Source organism: Protopterus annectens, chromosome 14.part0 (genome assembly GCF_019279795.1).
Source record: "Protopterus annectens isolate FY-2018-M chromosome 14.part0, PAN1.0, whole genome shotgun sequence".
Lineage (NCBI taxonomy): Eukaryota > Metazoa > Chordata > Ceratodontiformes > Protopteridae > Protopterus > Protopterus annectens.
This window is the reverse complement of record NC_056748.1, coordinates 1,075,560,851-1,075,581,308: the sequence shown is the minus strand read 5'-3', so window position 1 is coordinate 1,075,581,308 and position 20,458 is coordinate 1,075,560,851. Positions and strand designations below refer to the sequence as shown.

The 20,458-nt window shown below is 35.9% G+C and overlaps 1 protein-coding gene across 2 annotated transcripts in view; it reads right to left on the bottom strand.

Moving 5' to 3' along the window:
• Positions 1–19,249, bottom strand: part of ADGRA1 (adhesion G protein-coupled receptor A1) — a 1,550,322-nt gene extending 1,531,073 nt beyond the window's left edge. The window contains exons 1-2 of one of the 2 annotated variants that reach the window (XM_044056875.1): positions 18,616–19,249; positions 17,561–17,762 (exon numbers count right to left, since the gene is read on the bottom strand). In XM_044056875.1, coding sequence (XP_043912810.1) covers positions 17,561–17,563 — 3 coding nt within the window. In that variant the 5' untranslated portion in view covers positions 17,564–17,762; positions 18,616–19,249. The remainder of the gene's footprint in view (positions 1–17,560; positions 17,763–18,615) is intronic. The other variant, XM_044056876.1, reaches the window with a different exon arrangement.
• Between the last annotated feature and the right edge of the window lie 1,209 nt (positions 19,250–20,458).

Sequence of the window (20,458 nt, the reverse complement as noted above, 5' to 3'; positions counted from 1 at the left end):
TTGAATACTGAAATTCTTATATTTGGTTGTCTGATAAACTTTGTGTGACTATTTTCTGTTGTGGAATACTGAAAATTGTGTTTCAGATTGTTTTATAGGCTGACTATTTTCTGTTAAACCTGTTTAATCTAGTCATTTGTTTTTCCATTTAAACTTAATGTAATATTTTGCAGCTTTTCTCCTTGGGCCTCTGTTGAAAAAGGGCTTCTCAGCTCAGTCAGACAATCCTGGTCAAAAAATGTAAAATAAATAAATAAATATAAAGGAACCCCAATATGTCACATAAGAGGTAAACATCTCAGCCTCTCTTCTACTCATGAATGAGGTTCTAACTTGCTGGGATTCCTCTCAACTGTCAGATTTTTACAGAATTTCCAGATTTTTGCCTCAAATTGTTGGTCTGTTCCTCATAAAATTTGTGGTTATCTGGCAAATAACTGGGATGGTCTGAGAAATGAAGTCAATAAATGACATACATTTGAGTTTCTGACTTCAAATCCTTCATAAAGTTTATAAGAGCAATATTTAAAATGTCTCCCTATTTGTGGGCCTTTGTAACCCATTTTGTCAGGCTTTCTCCAGATTTCTTGCACCAAGAGGTTGAGATGTGTGCTTGCTTAGCACAATTTAGTGAATATTTTTCAGATGGGTATCCCTGCCTCAGTGTGTTGACAATGATTCATTTCTTTTAAGAGATTTCTCCCTTCTTCAGTGTTGTGTAACCATGACATTGATATATATGTTTTGAGTGTGGCCATCTTGCCCAACCAATGGGAAGGGGTGAAAGGGGTCTTGCCCTCTACAGAAAAATATTTAATTTTTTGGGATGATTTCATACCAGTTGTGCTTGGCAAGCTGGTTTATCAACAAATTGTAGCTCAACAAATCAGAGGGGAAGCACACTTCCTATAGGACTAGCAAGATTATTTCTGATAGAAGGTAAGGACTGATGTTTTCTGCTTTTCAAGGAAACCTTATTCTATATACTTTCAAGGTACCTGGAACTATATCTGGCATGATTTTTATATTATTGATTTATTTTTATCAGTATGTTTTGGAGGTGAAAAGAGTGTCGGATAGAGTGATGTTTATGAAGCTGGAAATTGAGGGTGTAATGATGAATGTTGTTAGTGCATATGCTCCACAGGTTGGGTGTGCGATGGATGAGAAAAAAAAATTCTGGAGTGAGTTGGATGAAGTGGTGATGACTGTACCCAAGGGTGAGTGACTGGTGATTGGAGCAGATTTCAATGGGCATGTTGGTGAAGGGGACAGAGGGGATGGGTAGGTATGGTGTTAAACAAAGGAATGGAGAAGGTCAGATTGCAGTGGATTTTGCGAAAAGGATGGACATGGCTGTGATGAATACGTATTTTAACAAGAGGGAGGTGCATAGGGTGACATACCAGAGTGGAGGAAGATGCACACAGGTGGATTGTATCTTATGTAGGAGGGCCAGTTTGAAGGAGATTGGAGACTGTAAAGTGGTGACTGGAGAAAGTGTAGTTAGGCAGCATAGGATGGTGGTTTGTAGGATGGCATTGGTGATCAAGAAGAGGAGGATGAGTGTGAGGGCAGCACCAAGGATCAAATGGTGGAAATTGAAAAAGGGTAATTGTGAGGTGATTGCATTCTTCTAAAAATGTCCAACAATGGTTGAATGTTAATTTAAATTTTTCTTATCGGAGAGGTAGAAATATAAAGAATTTTTTAGTCAAAAGTAAATTTAGCATGCCTTCTTCACTAATTTGCATTGAACCTTGTAAAACTGGCACATTTCCTTGTGGAAGGTGTAAAGCTTGCAAACATATTGTATCTAGCTTTTCTTGTATTAATGGTATTAATTTTACTTCTGTTAATCAATTTTGTTGTAAGTCAGTAGGGGTTATTTATGCTCTTTGTTGTCCATGTAATATTTATTACATTGGAGAAACTAAAAGAGCATTCAAACAGAGATTGTTAGAGCATATAAGGGACATTAATAATGGCAATATGGAAAGTCCTGTAGCTCTGCATTTTGCACAATTTCATAATAAAAGTAGTGTGGGTTTAAGAGGTACTATTTTAGAACAAGTTAAGTTGTCTTCTTATTGTCATATGGACATAAAAACTGTTTTATTACAGAAAGAAGCTTTATTTATTTTAAAGTATAAGACTATGTCTCCTTATGGGCTCAATGAGGAGTTCAATTGGAGGGCATTGCTTAATTAATTAATTATTTAATTGTTTGATTGTATAATTATTCTGCTATATAAGACTTGGTGTTTGTACATATTTTATTCTCCTTGAAGGCTTTGGCCGAGACGTCAGAGATTTTATTAAAAGTTTTGGTGGATACTGTGTTCGTTGTTTGTGCTATTGGCTGCTTTCTTCGTTGCTTTTTAATTGTGAGGTGATGTTCAGGGAAGAGTTAAGACAGGCACTGGGTGGCAGTGAAGAGTTACCAAATAGCTGGGTAACTACAGCAGAGCTAGTAAGGGAGACAGCTAGAAAGGTGCTTGGTGTCACATCTGGAAAGTGGAAGGAGGACAAGGAGTCCTGGTGGAGGAATGAAGACGTACAGGAGAGTATACAGAGAAAGAGGTTGGCGAAGAAGAAGTGGGACTGTCAAAGAGATGAAGAAAGTAGACAGGAGATGAGGTGCATGGCAAAGAGAGAGGTGGCGAAGGCTAAGGATAAGGCATATGAAGAGTTGTATGAAAGGTTGGACACTAAGGAGGGAGAAAAGGACCTGTACCAATTGGCTAGACAGAGGGACTGAGCTAGTAAAGATGTGCAGCAGGTAAAGGTGATAAAGGATAATGAGGGAAACATACTCACAAGCGAGGAGAGTGTATTGAGCAGATGGAAAGAGTACTTTGAGGGGTTGATGAATGAAGAGAATGAGAGGGAGAGAAGGTTGGATGATGTGGGGATAGTGAATCATGAAGTGCAGTGGATTAGCAAGGAGGAAGTAAGGATAGCTATGAAGAGGATGAAGAATGGAAAGGCTGTTGGTCCAGATGACATACCTGTGGAAGCATGGAGGTGTTTAGGTAAAATGGCAGTGGAGTTTTTAACTAGATTGTTTAATGAAATCTTGGAAAGTGAGAGGATGCCTGAGAAATGGAGAAAAAGTGTTTTGGTACTGATTTTTAAGAATAAGGGTGATATGCAGAGCTGTAGTAACTACAGAGGGATTAAACTGATCAGTCACAGCAGGAAGTTACAGGAAAGAGTAGTGGAAGCTAGGTTAAGAAGGGAGGTGATGATTAGCGATCAGCAGTATGGTTTCATGCCAGGAAAGAGCACTACAGATGCGATGTTTACTCTGAGAGTGTTGATGGAGAAGTACAGAGAAGGTCAGAAGGAGTTGCATTGTGTCTTTGTGGATTTAGAGAAAGCATATGACAGGGTCCCTAGAGAGGAGTTGTGGTATTGTATGAGGAAGTCGGGAGTGTCAGAGAAGTATGTAACAGTGGTACAGGATATTTGCGAGGGTAGTGTGACAGTGGTGAGGTCTGCGGTGGGAGTAACGGATGCGTTTAAGGTGGAGGTGGGATTGCATCAAAGATCAGCTCTGAGCCCTTTCTTATTTGCAATGGTGATGGACAGGTTGACAGACGAGATCAGACAGGAGTCCCTGTAGACTATGATGTTTGCAGATGACATTGTGATCTGTAGTGAGAGTAGGGAACAGGTGGAGGAGACCCTGGAGAGATATGCTCTAGAGAGAAGAGGAATGAAGGTCAGCAGGACTAAGACACAATATATGTGTGTGAATGAGAGGGAAGATAGAGGAATGGTGAGGATGCAGGGAGTAGAGGTAGCAAAGGTGGATGAGTTTAAATACTTGGGATCAATAGTTCAGAGTAATGGTGAGTGTGGAAGAGAGGTGAAGAAGAGAGTACAGGCAGGATGGAGTGGGTGGAGAAGAGTGTCAGGAGTGATTTGTGACAGACGAGTACCAGTAAGAGTGAAAGGAAAGGTCTACAAGAGGGTAATGAGACCAGCTATGTTATATGGGTTGGAGACAGTGGCATTGACAAAAAGGCAGGAGTCAGAGCTTGACATGGCAGAGTTGAAGATGTTAAGATTTGCAATGGGTGTGATGAGGGTAGACAGGATTAGGAATGAGTATATTAGATGGTCAGCCCAGGTTGGAAGGTTTGGAGACAAAGCCAGAGAAGCAAGATTATGCTGGTTTGGACATGTGCTGAGGAGGGATGCAGAGTATATTGGGAAAAAGTTGCTAAGGATGAAGCTGCTAGGTAACAGGAAAAGAGGAAGGCCTAAGATAAGGTTTATGGATGTGGTGAGAGAGGACAATGCAGGTGGTTGGTGTGACAGAGCAAGATGTGGAGGACAGGAAGAAATGGAAACAGTTGATCTGCTGTGGTGACCCCTAACGGGAGCTGCCGGAAGAAGAAGAAGAAGAAGAAGAAGAAAAAGTAGGTTCCTCACTATGGTGCTGACTGTCACTCTGTTAAGTTTCAGCATAAACTATCAAACATTGTCACTGTTCATAATGTACATGTATCTGACATGTTTTTAATACTATTAATTTATTTTTAATACTGTTTTCCTGGATATGGTGCTAGCTGCTATACTGCTGAATGTCAGGCTTAGGTTTTCAAACAGAATATGATGACACATTTATCTTACAGTTAGGTAGAGGTCAAGGGTTAATAACCTGCAAGAAAGAAATAAGACAGACCTTGAAACCTTTCTGAATAGTGCAAGCTTTTGTGTCTTATGGTTTTTTAATACGGATTCAGTGTAGATTTTTAATTTCTTTCACAAGATCTACATTAAGTCCTGAAAATGCAAATATTAATAAACAGATGTTAGCTTCAGTACGGTAGAAACTTATCCATGTGGTGAAGAAAGGAGATATCAAAAGGTGAAGACAGCAGCAATATAAGTTAAATTTATGCATTATTTTAATCTACCTGATGTTTTCAATTGCATATGCTTGCACATGATAGCCATCGCATTTATGTTAACTAGAGTAAGGGGTGAAGCCAGCAGCAGTAGACATTTGATATATGGGAAGAACAAGCAAAATTGATGGGCATTTAATTAATATCAGCATTTAAATGTCATAAGCCAAAATTTATAATATTGATAAAGTAAATGCATTACAAAGAGTTTTTTAAATGTTTAGAAAATCTTATTTTTAAGCTATGTGGGCTGACTTGTGGAGATATTCATTAATTTACTTATTTGTTAATTTGCTATTTATTTAGTTTGGTACACTGAATGAACTGCTTTGTAAATAGTTCTTTCTATCACACACACAGGTCAAAAACATTGGTATGCTGTTCTTGAGCAAACTACCAACACATTACCTACTTTGACAAATTAATGTTAGTTAATACAAACACTAGATTTGCCAGTTTGTTGTATATCAACTGCACAAGAACTGTGGCTATATATTATATATATATTATATTCTATAATCTGGAGTCTAGACACATTTGAAACAAAATATAATCTAAAAACTATGTTTAAAGACTTATTCTATTAAAAATGTTGAAGTCAGTAGGTGTTTTTTCTTTCTAAAAGGTACATTTTACTTTTTTTTTCTTAGCAGGATAATGTTACTTCAAAGCATTTAAGATTAACGGGCCTTCCAAAAGATTGTTACCCTCCAATTGAAGCATTAAATCTTAAGGCACATGCAGGCAGACGATTAGTTGCCAGTACCATGTAATCTGTTGAGTATCACTACCTCTGAAGGTCATACACAGAGGTCAGTAGTAGGTGAGCCAGGTTTGATTCTTGTATAAAAATTTTCCCCAAATGCTTTGCTTCCCATTTATCACTATCATTGCACAGGGCCGTATACTGCCATCCTGAGCCGCCAAGAACAGATGCAGAGTATTTTATTTCTAAGGAAGATGCTTTCTGCACATCCCCACAACTTTATAAAGTAATTGAAGGTGAATTCAGTTTTGAAGATCATTAGCTCTGACATACTGGTCTTGATTTTTTAATCTGAATTGTATCTCATTCATTGAGTTGTGTAAGTCTCAGTTGCATGTATGTATATTATAACATATAGTTCACTGCAAATGCAATTAAAACATTGTCTGCAGATCTGCAGTCCATCTTCAACTTCACAACCTATGTTAGAAATGTTTAGCTTAACATCTTTACTGTAGAACTTAAAGTTAAGGAAGAATAACCTTGCTGAGTATTAATATCCCATTGCTGCTTTTGTAATATCTAAGACCTCTAAAACAATGTCTCAGAAGCAATACAAACATATGATTTGTAACTGTCTTATCTTTGTTTTGGTATCCATATATTCTTCTGATTTTCATCCTAGCCTGCTAAAGTTTTCTACCTAATAAGGTTGAAACCAGATACCACTACCTACTGTAAGGTTTAGTTGCCAGTGCGTGCCTTTAGATGAGAGGGACACTGCATTGTCATTTACTGCCAGCCCCATTGAGTGCATACATACATGCAAATATGCAGACTCTGGCAATAATACCTTGCTTCCCTATCAATATACAAAAAACAATCATTCCCCTAAAAAGCATCCAAGCTGTTTTTAAAACTATCCAAGCTAATGTTTGTTTAATATAATTTGATAGTCTATTCCAGGCATCGGTTATCTGTCAGTGAGGCAATAATTACATTTCTTGTGCCTGTACAGTCTCCAACATAATTTGGCAGATCCATCTCTACTGCTCTTTGATAATCCCAATCTTTCCCAGAAGAAGTTGTCCCTAAATCTCTGAAGATGTGAACTACCTACATGAGGCACCGCACAAGTTCAGATATTTTAATCTTTCACATCCATGAATATCCGTGGTATATTCCTGCTGTACATGTTCAAATTTACTTCGCTGGTTTTCTTATAAGGTTTCTATATTATTATTATTCCACAGTTTAGTCTGGATTTAAGGTAATAAACTATGATTTTAACATTTCTGATTTCATAGACATTAGGAATCTTTTTTATACAGGCTATACTTTTATAGCTATCATTAAATAACTAGTTGATATAACAAGACAAATTCAAAGCAGGACCTATCAGTAAACTCACATCCTTAAATTAATCTATAGTTTCAATCCCTGGATGCTTTATTAAATAATCATATTTCAGTACATGCATGTTGTATTCCACTTAATCATTTATTTTCTGATGTTACCAATTCATATCAGATGTGATTAGTTTCTTATTTTTCAAAACTGTATAATATCTAAGCTGAAAAAATCAGAATGATACATACTAAACAAATAATGGTCCAGAAGAGTGCCATGTGGTACACCTTGATATAACCGAGAATTTCACCTGTTCATTTGTTATATTTTACTTTCCTGATCCAATTCTTTAGTCATACAGATATCCATCTTATCAATATTACATTAGTACCTGTTTTCTTTTCTAATTTGCTGATTTTATGTATGATCATATCAAAGGCTGAAGATAGGTGTGTATAAATTACATTATAACATACTTTTTTATTTATAGCTGTTATTATATTTTATAACTTCATGTCACAGATAGTTACAGACCTGTTTCAACATACAAATGTTGCTATATGGTTTCAAATCACAACCTTGCCAGTTCTGACAACAATTTTCCCAAGAAGACCTGTGCCATTATTTTACAAAACAAAAATGTCGACTTATGGGTTTGTAGGTTGCTTTATTATTCATTGCTCCCTGCCCTTTAAATATGTGTATGACGTGTACATATTATCAGTCTTAAAGAACCTTTCCATACTTAAATGATCTTGTGAATAATAAATACAATGATATTGTAAGTTCACATTCAATTGTTCTTAAGTAATTATTACCAAGGTACAAACAAGAACCAAAAAGTATGGATACTAAAGTGTTCTATAGAGTAAATTCCAATATAGCACGAAAGACAACAGGGAACACTATCAAATGTAATATTTTAATAGCAGCAGTAAACAAAAATAAGAAGCAATGCTTTCAAGCAAAGCTCTTTTTCAATGCATAAAGACTCTGTAACAAATGCATTTCATACTATCATTCAGCCTATCAAATACTAAAATTAAGTCACATGATCAAACATTACTGAAACATTTTAAAATGCCGTATACAATGTATAATACCTTAATTACTTATTCAAGTAAAAATAAAAATATAGACATACAAAAAAATGTATACACACACACACACACACACACACACACACACACACAAGTACAATAGAACTGTACTGTTACTAGGGTCATGATTACTTATTACTTTTTTAGCACAATGTAATTTAATTTCAGTATCTGAAGTTACCTGGATATTACAGATCACTGCCACCTTTATGGAACCAAACTGTCTTACCTAACGTTATTAATATACATATTTATATATATATATACATATATATATCTATATATATATATATATATATATATATATATATATATATATATATATATGGCTCTATTTATGTTCGTCGAAAACATGTTTTTTCGAATAACAGAAGTAGGAATGCAGTTCAGTGAAAGTGCACTTTTGTGAACACCAGTTCACCAAATCAGAAAAGAAAACAGACAAAACTCTGCAAACACACTTTCCCAGTTCACCAAAGCATGGTACAGTGGGGATAAGGAAATATGCCTTTTTCCCCACTGTAGTGCAATCTCAGAGTTAGTATATGTTAGGAGGGGTGGGGTTGGGGGTGCGTGGGGGCTACAAAAGTGTGTTTGTAGAGTTTGTATGCTTTGTTTTTCAGTTTGGTAGACCAGTGTTAATGAAAGTGCACTTTCACTGAAGTGGGTTCGTATTTCTGTTATTTGAAAAAACGTGTTTTCGACTAACAGAAATGGACTCCTGGTCTATTTATTTCAGTTTTGAAACTTACATTTTGGCTTCATTTTCATTTATCTGGCTCTTATTTAAGACATGTTACTGTCCTTGAGTGCCCAGATCCTGATGTTAAGCACTTTTCTGACTTTACATGCAATTTCCTTTTCAATAAATTATCACATCCATTCTGCCATCTTTCCAGTAAATGCATTACTATAATTAGTTTCATACAGTAACTACATTGCTTCCAAATAGTCTGCTGTTAATCGTTTATGCACAACTTTAGATTTCAATTTGAGGAAACTATCTAAAATTGGGCAGCACAGTGGTGCAGCGGTTAACGTTGTCGCCTCACAACAAGAGGTTCACCAGTTCGATTCTCAGCTTGGGTGCCTTCTGTGTGGAGTTTGCATGTTCTCCCTGTGTTCACGTGGGTTTTCTCCAGGTACTCCGGTTTCCTCCCACATTCCAAAGACATGCATCTGGAGCATTTCTCCCCGGGCCTCCGCTGAAAACAGGCTCTGTGGAACCTAGTCGGACTTTCCCGGTCAACAAATGATAAATAAAAATAAAAAAAATAAAAAATAAATCTAGCAATAATTTAACCTTTCATTAATAACTCCATAATCAATGCACATCCAAGTGCTAAAACGTGACATGAAGTAACAGTTATCTATTTAAAAAAATAAACATTATCTTCTGGTTATATCTGCAACAGTTGCTATTCCTGTACATTAGTTGCAAATAATTTCTTTTCTAATGTTTTCGAATAACTCTTTTTCCCATCAATCTCTGGTGAACTTATGTTCCCAGGTTTTCTCCCTTTGTTTCATGCAAGAGATGCATAAATTCCTCTAAGTCATCAGCACATGACTTCAGTGGTATGTATACTATAATCTGCTTCAGAGATCTCTTTATTGTCGCAGCTATAACATCATATCAGTGTTATCCTCAAATGTAAGAATCACAGGTTTCATGGCTGTTGTTGGGAGCACGTCGTCTCAATGAATGTAATTTCGGTGAGTGCAAAAATAGCAAGTGCTGTTTTCCAAAATTACTTTTGTCAAAAGTAGAGTTTGCTTTTTTCTGCACTGTTGTGCAACCTGGGAGTTGGTATATAAATATCGAAGGAGTGTTCCCCACATAATGGTGTGGGGAGGGGGGCTGCTCCTCTGTAAAAAGAAAATAGTTGAGTTGTTCTCCAAAGGTGGTTTCCATAAATGTTTCCATTCAGTGAAATTACCTTCGATGCTTCAACATGAATCCCTGTTATTAATCGCTATAGCAGCTCTACCTGATTTTTATTAGAATGTCTGTTACAGTAAAAAGACTCCTAGTTTGACAGAACTGGTTTCAGTGGATTCTAACCCTTCTTATGGAGTCATGTTTCATAAACAATTGTGTCAAAGTTATACAAATGCATGTATTTTTGATAAAATTGTACTCATGGTCGTAAACCCAAGGCTGAGTTTGAAAATCCTCCACTGAGACTGGCACTCTACCCTGGTCAAGAAATTATAAAGAAAAATAAATAATAAAGGGGTTGGGAGGGTGGCCTAATGGTTAAGGTGTTTGCCTTACAAACACAAGGTGCAGGGTTTGAGTCTCAAAAGGGATAATTGGCTAAGCTTAAAATGGCTCACAAGGGCAGTTAGCTTAGTACTAATCTATGAACCTATGAACATAAAAATCCAGCAAAAGTTCCAGTTAAAAAAGAAACTTATCGATGCTCTGTGCATTAACAGCCAGGACAGAAAAATCAGATGTTGCTACCTGTGAAGTGTCAGGTTTCTAACCTGGTAAAAATCCAATCAAGTATTATAAAAACATTGTAATATACCCTCCTGCAAAAATGTGCTTCCTTGCATTGAGAAGGGGCACCATCCTTTCTAAACAGATGTTCTATACATTTCCACTTTTTTAAAATGGGTCGTGTTTATTCAGTTTTTTCTTCATTCACCATGATCTCAGCCTCCTTTATATATCTGGTTTGCCAAAATACTAGGTTTTGGCATATATACAAGTTATGGTACCTCTGAGTGCTCCAAGTTCCCTACTAAATGATGTTGAGTCCTTAAAGATGTGATCATTTGATGAAACATGAATAAAAACAGCTCTATACTTCCTTGCATTTGGGCTTTATAAACCACTACGCACATCCTCTCATTTTACTCCTGGCAGGTGCACCACTATTACAAACTAGTAAAGCACGGATGAACCAAAAACGCCAAAAAGCACAAATCCTTGATGCTCCACACCAGGACGAAGCACTGAAACCATAAAGTGCTCAAATTTTAAATGCTTTAATCTACTAGATAAATTAAAGCATTTAAAATTTGAGCACTTTATGGTTTCAGTGCTTTGTCCTAGTGTGGAGCATCAAGGATTTGTGCTTTTTGGCGTTTTAGGTGCACCACTATCTCATGTTCTATACACTCTTCAAATTTTTATTTTTATGAGTTCCTTTAATAATTGCATCACCAACTACTAGATTAGCATTTCTGACCTGAACTGAAGAATCATTCTTGTCAAATTCAGGAATGCCTGCTCTTTCATTTCTTACAAAATAATATTATTCATTAGCCCTAGTCGTGCTTATCTTATTTTTCAGTATCTACATCATTTTTAAGTATGCAGTTCTCAGCTAGATATTTGTACTTTAACAGCCTGAATCAGGTTCATTTTTCTTTGAAGTTATGTTCTTTAAATCAAGTTCAATTTCCATTTCTCCATTTTGGCCTGTCCCTTGCCACGTTTTGTTATATTCTCCATTAAAGTGATGCTGTTTTCTGTTGGCTGACTTCCTTGTTACGGAGTAACGGCATCATTCTTCTTATCTTATGTTTAGCAGATTTGTTTCTCCTTTACCTTTTCTTTTATTTATTCATTTCCTAATGGTCTTTACTTGTATGGGATGTTTTATCTCATAGATGTTTTCTGTTTGTACTGTCACAGTACTATTTAACAGCCACTTGTCCACGGAACAACAGTTTTTAAGTTGTGCAAACTTTCACTGGTACACTCGTCCTCAGCGAGTTTAGGTTTACTGTTAACAATTATACGCTAATTATTCAATTTTTGGCATGAAATATGCAAGTTTCTAATGTCATCCTGAGTTACTTTTAGATACACATAGCATTTTGTACACCACTGGACAAGATACGTACGATTCAGCAGTTCAGTGGTGGCATATGGTCATTTGGCAAAGCCATCCCCATAGAGAAAAAAAAAACTGAAGTTCTAGCCGGCAGTTGGCACAAGGGTTTAAGGCTATGAGCTTTGAGGTCTTTCCTACAGTACAGGGATTGATTCAAGCACATTTCATTTGCCTGCTGTGTGACCTTGAGCAAGTAACTTAGTCAGACAGTGTGTTGGGACAAATAGGAATTTGAGCTAGGCTGCTTAACGGTCTCTTGGATTGCTTCCCTAGTAACTACGTATGAACCTAAGAAATAGAGTTTTAAAGCAATCAAAAATATCAAGATCAGTAATAGAAATTCAGTTGGATCAAAGTTGTCAAATTAAACGCCGTTGAAATATACTCAAGCAGTGTTTATACACTGTACCTTCAATTCAAAAATTACAAGGAGGAATATTTAAAATACCAAGTAAAACACAAAGATTAGAAATTAACCTGCAATGAGCTTATAGCTTTAAAATATCTCTATATACAAGTAGTATAAACATGCTAAATTGAAAAAAAATGACATTTGCTCCTAGGCAAAACTTATCATACCTCAAAATATGTTACAGTTGATATAATGTCAATCAGTTTGCAAGGCACACAGCAACTTCCTGTTTATATCACCCACTAAACCTATCCAAAAAACATCTGAAAATAGAGTTTTTCATGCCTTAAGAAAGACAGAAGTATAACCGGAATAGCATAATATAAAAGTAACAGCTGTACTGAGTATCACTGACACTGAACAAACAGTATGTTAAAGTAATTTTTTTCAAGAAATCATATCAATATAATGCAAAACAAAATTAAATGAAGTGCACTGAACTAAACTTAAAAAAGGAAAGTACTTTATAAAAAAATGTTTTCCACCCCACTGCCCCATCCATGCCATTGAAACAGATTGCACTAAGTACCTTTTAGTGTTACTCACACGCTCTCATGCCTACAGACGCTCACAGTCACGGCTCAAGCTTTAACCAGATAGGCCCATTAGGAAGAATATCTGGAGCTTCCAAACAATCTATCCTTGTCAAACTAAACCAGGAAAAATAAGGGATAAAAAAATAAAATATTTAAAGCTTTACTTGCAAACAGTTGCTTGGGAATCCAAAAAAAAACACACACACACAGGATGGTTTATGAGAGGGTTAGACTATGCCTGCCTACCAATAAAGACTACAATTAAAAAATAGAAAAAAAAAAACACAAAAAACATACAATGGTTTGAGACAAGGTCTAGAACATGAATACCTACAAACATATCAAGTTATGATTAGACAGGCCTTTTCAGAAGTGCCTTCATGTGCTTGCAACAATGCATGCTTTTCTAAGAAGTAAAAAAAAATATATATATCAAATAAATCTTTTCCTGCTAAATATTTTCACAGGAAAGCACAAACCAATACAAAGTGGTTTGAGATATGGTCTAGAGTGTGCTTGAAAACAATCTGAACTATGTAACTTTATAAGCCTACTGCAGAAGGATAGAAATTGCTTAATTTGTGTGTATATATATATATATATATATATATATATATATATATATATATATAAATATATCTGTGTGTGTGTGTGTGTGTGTGTGTGTGCATGTGTGTGTGACCCTTTTTATCAACAAACAGCAGAAATAGGAGAGAAAAATACAATATAAATAAAATAAAGTACATACCTATGCAGGAAAGTATTAACAACTTATGCAGAAAAGTATAAACAACATAGGCTGGCTGACTCTATATTATAAGAATGAAGTTTTACAACTTCGAACACCATATGGGCAACACCATATGAGCAAAGTTGTAAAACATCGAAACCAAAATAAAAAATGTAAAAATAAAAGAAAAACCTACCTGATCGCTCTGAGCAGGGGGGCAAGCTCCCCTGGACCACTACACCCCAAGCTACTTAAATATACCAACTCCTTGATAACACTACATTGAAGTAAAGGGAAGACTTCCGTATGGTGATCTCCATTCACACTTGCAAGGTTTTAAATATTCGACCATTTGGTGTCACCTATATGGTGTTTGAATATTTAAAACTTAGTTCTTATAATATAGACCCGGCTGGCCTGCCTATGATCTATCATGTTCTACCTATAAACAGTAAAAATAAGGGCTATAAAATAAAATAAAAATCAAAACAGCTTCTCCTACAAAACAAGTTAAGATAAGGTCGAAAGAGGGCTTTCCCCAGAGCACCTTACTAATACATGCAAATCCTAACCTTACCAAGGCCCCTAATCCTATCCCTGCACCTTACCCTACAACCCACTGTCTGTAACACTAGCACAATTAGGCTCAGGCACACACACACACACACACACACACACACACACACATACATACATACATACACACACACCCACACACACACACGCACCAAGACATTTGCACAACAGTACAGTTTCCCCTTTATCTAACCCTTAATCTTAACCTAACCTGCAAAGAATCACACAGACACAGTCTCACTCCAACATTTAACACCAACTCACCTACCTGTGTCTACAAAGTGAGCTGTTAACATCAGGATACTGACGTTTTCACCTAAGATATGCTAAACTGCAGGTATAGACACACACACACACACACACACACACACACACACACACACACCTCTCCCTCAATATATATATATATATATATATATATATATATATATATATATGGGTCTACCTGATAACACCGACACACCAAAACACCGACAACGAAATAACCGATTCTCAATTTTCGATCATCTACATTGTCGATCTTCCGGTGTCAGTGTTCTTGTTGTCGGCGCTGTGGACTTTCGACGTTTTCAGCTAGACCCATATATATATATATATATATATATATATATATATATATATGGGTGCACTTTTGAAGAACGAAAGTTCACTACTTCAAACTTCAAAAGTACACCCACAATAACACGAAAGTGCCATCTCGCGAACACACTACACCGAACGGGCTAGCAGTCACGGACCTTAGGGTTAGGGTAAGGGGATAGTTAGGGCTATCCCCTTATTTTGACCCGCACCCTAACCCTAAGGTCCGTGATTATCACACCACAGTGGAGGACATAGCCAATTTTTCAATGTCCTCCATTGTGATGTGGTAGGTTCAGTCTAGTGAGCTTAAGCAAAACTTCACTTTCGTTAAAGTGCACTTTCACTTAAGTGGGGATGTACTTTCCCATTTCGAAAAAATGAATTTTCGTTGTAGGAAACTACACCCATATATATGCACAATGTTATGGCCTTTAAAATAATGCTGTATATGTTCAGAGATATCAATCTGCTAGAATCTGCTAGAATCTGTAATGGCAATTTGTTGCTGTTTTCTAGGATAGAAGCTTATGATTGTCTCAATACCTTGTGAAAAAACATCACTGAAATCTGGGAACAACCTTGAAATTCTTTAAAACAACTAAAACCATAAAAGAGTGAGGTAGAAAGCCCACAAGTAATAAGAGAACAAGGTTACTTCACTATAGGAATGGTAGGTTAAGTAGAATATACAGCTATTTTTATCTGTTCTAGTAACTCTGAGAAAGAACTACTATTAGTAACATTGTGATAATATGGGAAGGGTCTTGTAAACTTTGTGTCACAATGCAGTGTATTTTTCTGGTGCATGTAAGCTCAACTTTCAGCAACAAATAATACGGATGTAGAACTTCCTGAGCAGTTTAACTGCTAAGGCATAGTTCTTCATATATAAAGTGCACTGCAGAGCTACAGTGACATCATAGCTGTAGTCACGCATCACTTCCTGCATTAGCAGCATTTGTTGATAAGGGATCTGTCATTTAGATGTAGGGATGTATACCTGAAACTGAGTTATTTGACAATACGGTCAAACTATATACGGGAAGTGTGTTGTTTCTTTATTTAATTCTGTTTCATTTAGTATTTATGCTGTAACTGTCGAGTGCAAATTATACTTACATCCATGCAGATATTTTGGAAAACATCTCAGTATGTAGTCAAAGATGTTGCTGTACATGAAATACTTCTCAAAGCAAAGAAATTGCAAGAAGTCAAATGAAATTTACTGGTGAAAAAAAAGTAAATAAATGGCTGCTACAAGTCTTCTAATGTTGGAGCTAGATTTCAATACAATCAAACAGTCCACAGAGCCTGCTAAGACAATGAGGCTAGGTCATTTAACTATTTGACAAAAATCATTTTAACAAAGTAAATAATCTGAATTGTGAACTCACACTTGAACATAACTAATTTTAGTTGTATACAATATGAATTCATTGTGGATCTAATGACTGTACTATCTATCCTGGGTGTGGTACCTGCAATGCCAACAGGTGTATAGTCGAACATTTAATTAAAAAGAAAATCTAAACACACGCTTCAAAGTCCAGAGGCATGATGTGTCCATTCACACTGGCATGACATGTAAACATTAATAAGCATCCTAAACTCAAATAATGTAATATGCTGAGATGCTATTTAACCTTCCCAGTACAAGAATTTCTGATACTATAATAAATACTGATGCTTCATTTAATTGGGAGCATGCTTCATTGGCCCTCGGTAATGGCTAAAACATTATCAAATAATTTTTAAACAAGTTACTTTTTTATATAGTGGTAGGTAATAACTACATTAGAATACTTATTGTCCCAGACCCATGTAATGATTGGCTGACATTTCTACTCCATCTGACAGAGGCAAGATTGGTATTCTCTGCACACGTCCTTTCAATTCCACTGTCATCTGTATTGCAGTCCTTTTACAAATGCACACTAATATGATGACAGTTACTGAACAGTAAACCTTTTTTTAACATGCAGCTATGAAAATAGAGTGTATGTCAGTCACCTATTAACATACAACATATAAATGTAAATCATCCTTTCAAGTATGGTTTCTAATTTGTCTAGAAGTATTTCAACTTATCTATGTTATATATAATAATGTACAAGAAATTTCACACTGCAGGACTTTTTTATATTTATGTTTCATTACATCACTGCTATTTATATGTATAAATGATGCCACATTAATATCACTCTTAAAATCCAAGAGGATGTAGGAATAGCTTTAGCAGTAAATCACCCCACATCACAGCTCACAGTGTATTTTTTTTTTCTCTGATGCATGATAAATTTATAAAACAGCAGTAAACAGATCGGTGTTCCTAAGGTGCACAAGGGGCCAAATGCCTTCATTTAAATAAGCATGTGATGCCTGCCTTTCCCCATTTATTAAATGATTCAACACTGCAGTATGCCTACAACTAATTAGTATGACCAACACAGAGTACGGCAGACACAAAAGCAGAGACAACCTTGTGTGGCTATAAAGATCTAAAACACAAAGGAAAAGGTGCATTAATGATCACAAAAATAATATAATCTGCTGAGGAAGAATTCCATTCAAACAAAATGCTCTCAGATTTTTTTTGCTCGAACTTGTGATATTAAATGCAACCTGGGTTGTGAAAAGCACACTGTTCTGTGATAACACATTGATTCATTTACTGTCTCACTCTTTCTGATGTATTTTTCAATGTGAATTGTATTTGTATACAAATCTTACATATTTATGTTGAATTCTGTCAGACTTCTGCTTTACATAAAATGAGTAGTAAGTCCACTTACCATTAGAACTCAGACTTTACAGTGTTGTATGCACAGATAGTAAGGTTATTCCAACAAGATTTCTGTGGCACCGCTTTGCCCACTGACCGTTTTGTCCATCTAGAAGATCAAAATCCCAAAAGTGTGTTATAGGTAAATACCCAGCACTAAGCAAGTTAGGTTAGCAGTGGTAGGTTTGCTGGTGTCCCAGAGCTGTAATCATCTGTAAATATAGTATATTGGTTCAGAAAAATGTAGAAGGAATATATTTCTAATCTCATAAAATATTCTGATTTATAGAAAGTCCAACTTTAATCAGACACTTGCTTATGTAAATCTTCTTTGAAACAAACATAAAGGTTCCATGTCATATTACAGCATATTTACTTAAGTCAGTCTATATGGATATAACATTGCCTATTGTTGGTCATTCGGTATTAATATTCATCTTGTCGACATACTTACAGGAGATTTATATTGCAAAACCTGTTTTTACATGCAGGTTTTTATTGTAACTTTCAAAAGAAAAGGATTTCAAAATAGGTACAAATACAATTGGTAACTACTTATTTTAACATAAAAAAACACAAAAAGAACACTCCATGATGTTTTTATAAATTACATTTTACTGCATACTTACCTGAGTAACACAACATTAAGACTGTTCATTTTATGTACTAGCAGTGAAAGAGCTGAAACACCTGTTTCAAATCATGTTACAATTTGTTATTAAGAATCCACTATCTTTAGCTGCCTGTTGAATCTGGATTTTACAAAGGGAATATCTACACATTGTAGGAATATCTATGCTGTCTTTAGTTTAGTGAAAGCATTAATGACATCTGGGTTGCTGCCCCACACAAAGATTACCCCGTGGCATATACACCGGGGTGAATGAGTAGACTTTGACATTTTCTGACTTGTTAACAGTATCAGGTAGTTTACTGCATGCTAGACAATACTTGTGTTTAAATGATAAATCAAAACAGACTGCAAGATAAAGAGAAAGCAGAGCGTGCTTTAATGTAGTTAAACAGGACAGGACAGGTGTAATAATTATAAAATAAAATGCTTACCTAGTGGGATAGAAACAAATGGCATGCCAACATCCCAGCATTTTCCATCTCCTGCAAATTATGACTTTCCAGTCCTGGGAAATAGTTACCCATTCCAGAGGACAATAAACTGTACCTTGCCAAGAGAGTTATCAACAGATATCAAGGTTGAAGACCCAGCAGACACAGTCTGTGGCAGATGAAATGAAGCTGCTGCTTCAGAGCCGTGCACAATAAAAAGAAGAAAAATTAAAATGCGAGTCACAACAAGGTCTTCTTCAGTATTTTTTAAAACTCCTTCATAAAGAATACAGCATGACTGTCTTTTCCAACAAACTGGAAGCTACCAAGAAAAGCTGGAGACGTAACCATGGGAATGGTTTTAATATAGTGCATGATAAAGAAAGAACATTTTTACTGACTGCCTGTTCCAGTCTATCTGGTCATGTTCCCTACTGCAGAGCAACGAATGGTTCTTTCCATGCCTGCTAAAGGCTCCTTCAACACTGCAGATCTGATTTAAAGAGACAATCTACCAGGTTTTCTCCTTTACTTACAACAGGACTGAACAACTTGTATTCAAAGCAGTCCCATTATAGAAACCTGAAGAACAATGCATACTTCTCTGTCAAATAATGAAGCAATGTTACATTTCTAAGCATAGACATGCATCTCACCGTTGTTAAAACCTTAGTTAAAGGAGACCATTTTTTTTCATTTCCTAAGTAAAAACCATCAGTAATCTGGGTGTTGTGCTTTAATGATTGTAGCAGTGAAATAAATCAATGCACATGGCAGAACAAATGATTGAAGCATATGCACTCCTTAATTTGCCAAGCCAATTTAAAAGACTGAAATGTGCTAAACATAACAGCTAGGCCTATTCTTAAATTTAACAGCTGGCAGTTAACAGGGAAAGGTTAACTGTGCAAAGTATGACCTTTGTCCTTTGTGAAAATTAGATAATGGATTATTGCGAAGAAAAACAGAATGTTCTAGTGCATATTTAAGTAAACATATTATCTTACACTTATAGATTCAAAAGTCAGAATACTGCTAAATACAGGAGTCAACCTACTTCCATGTATCAGGCTGAAAGAGTATATTTGACATCTACTTTTATTTATCTATATTTTGCATTCTGTTCGCCATACGATTTTAAGTGGAATAACTACTTTAATACATGATTCATTGTTTTTAATATTCTTGTCAAATTTTAAATATGCAGTGACGGCCTGCAATCATCTGTTAAATCACACTCCAGTCGTGTTCTCATATTATTTTTACGGCTAGATTTCTGCACTTTATTGTATGTTATGTCACATTTTAAGATACAATACCTTCACTGCACTCTTGTTAAAATTAAAAGGATCTTTGATGGCTCCTTAAACATTTTAAATCATCTAAAAGGAAACAATTTCATAGTGTTTCATGGTACCTGTTAGTTAGATTCATTATACACATATTTGAACAGAAGAGCAGGACAATGTACAAGATCAGCTGTGTGTGCTAGTTCCATATCCGAGTTACATCTTTTTTATGACTCTTTTGCTTGCACATTACGTTTTCTCCACAGAAAACAGGCTGTTTTCAAGACCATTATTAACAAAACTTCTACATCAACCAGTCTGTTAAGCTGTGTAATGTATCACCACTCTTTTGGAAAAGTAATATCTCTTGAAGTCTAACCTGAATGGGTCTACTACAAGTGCCAGTATGCTTGTAGCTTGTGATACACTTGCTCTAAATGTCAAGCACCCCAGCTTCCACTAGTTTGATCCTGCTTAATCACCCAGCCCTCCCAAGACCCACCTCTATTAAGCTGCACAGCCTTACAAGATCCCTAACTCTAATCCTAAAACTC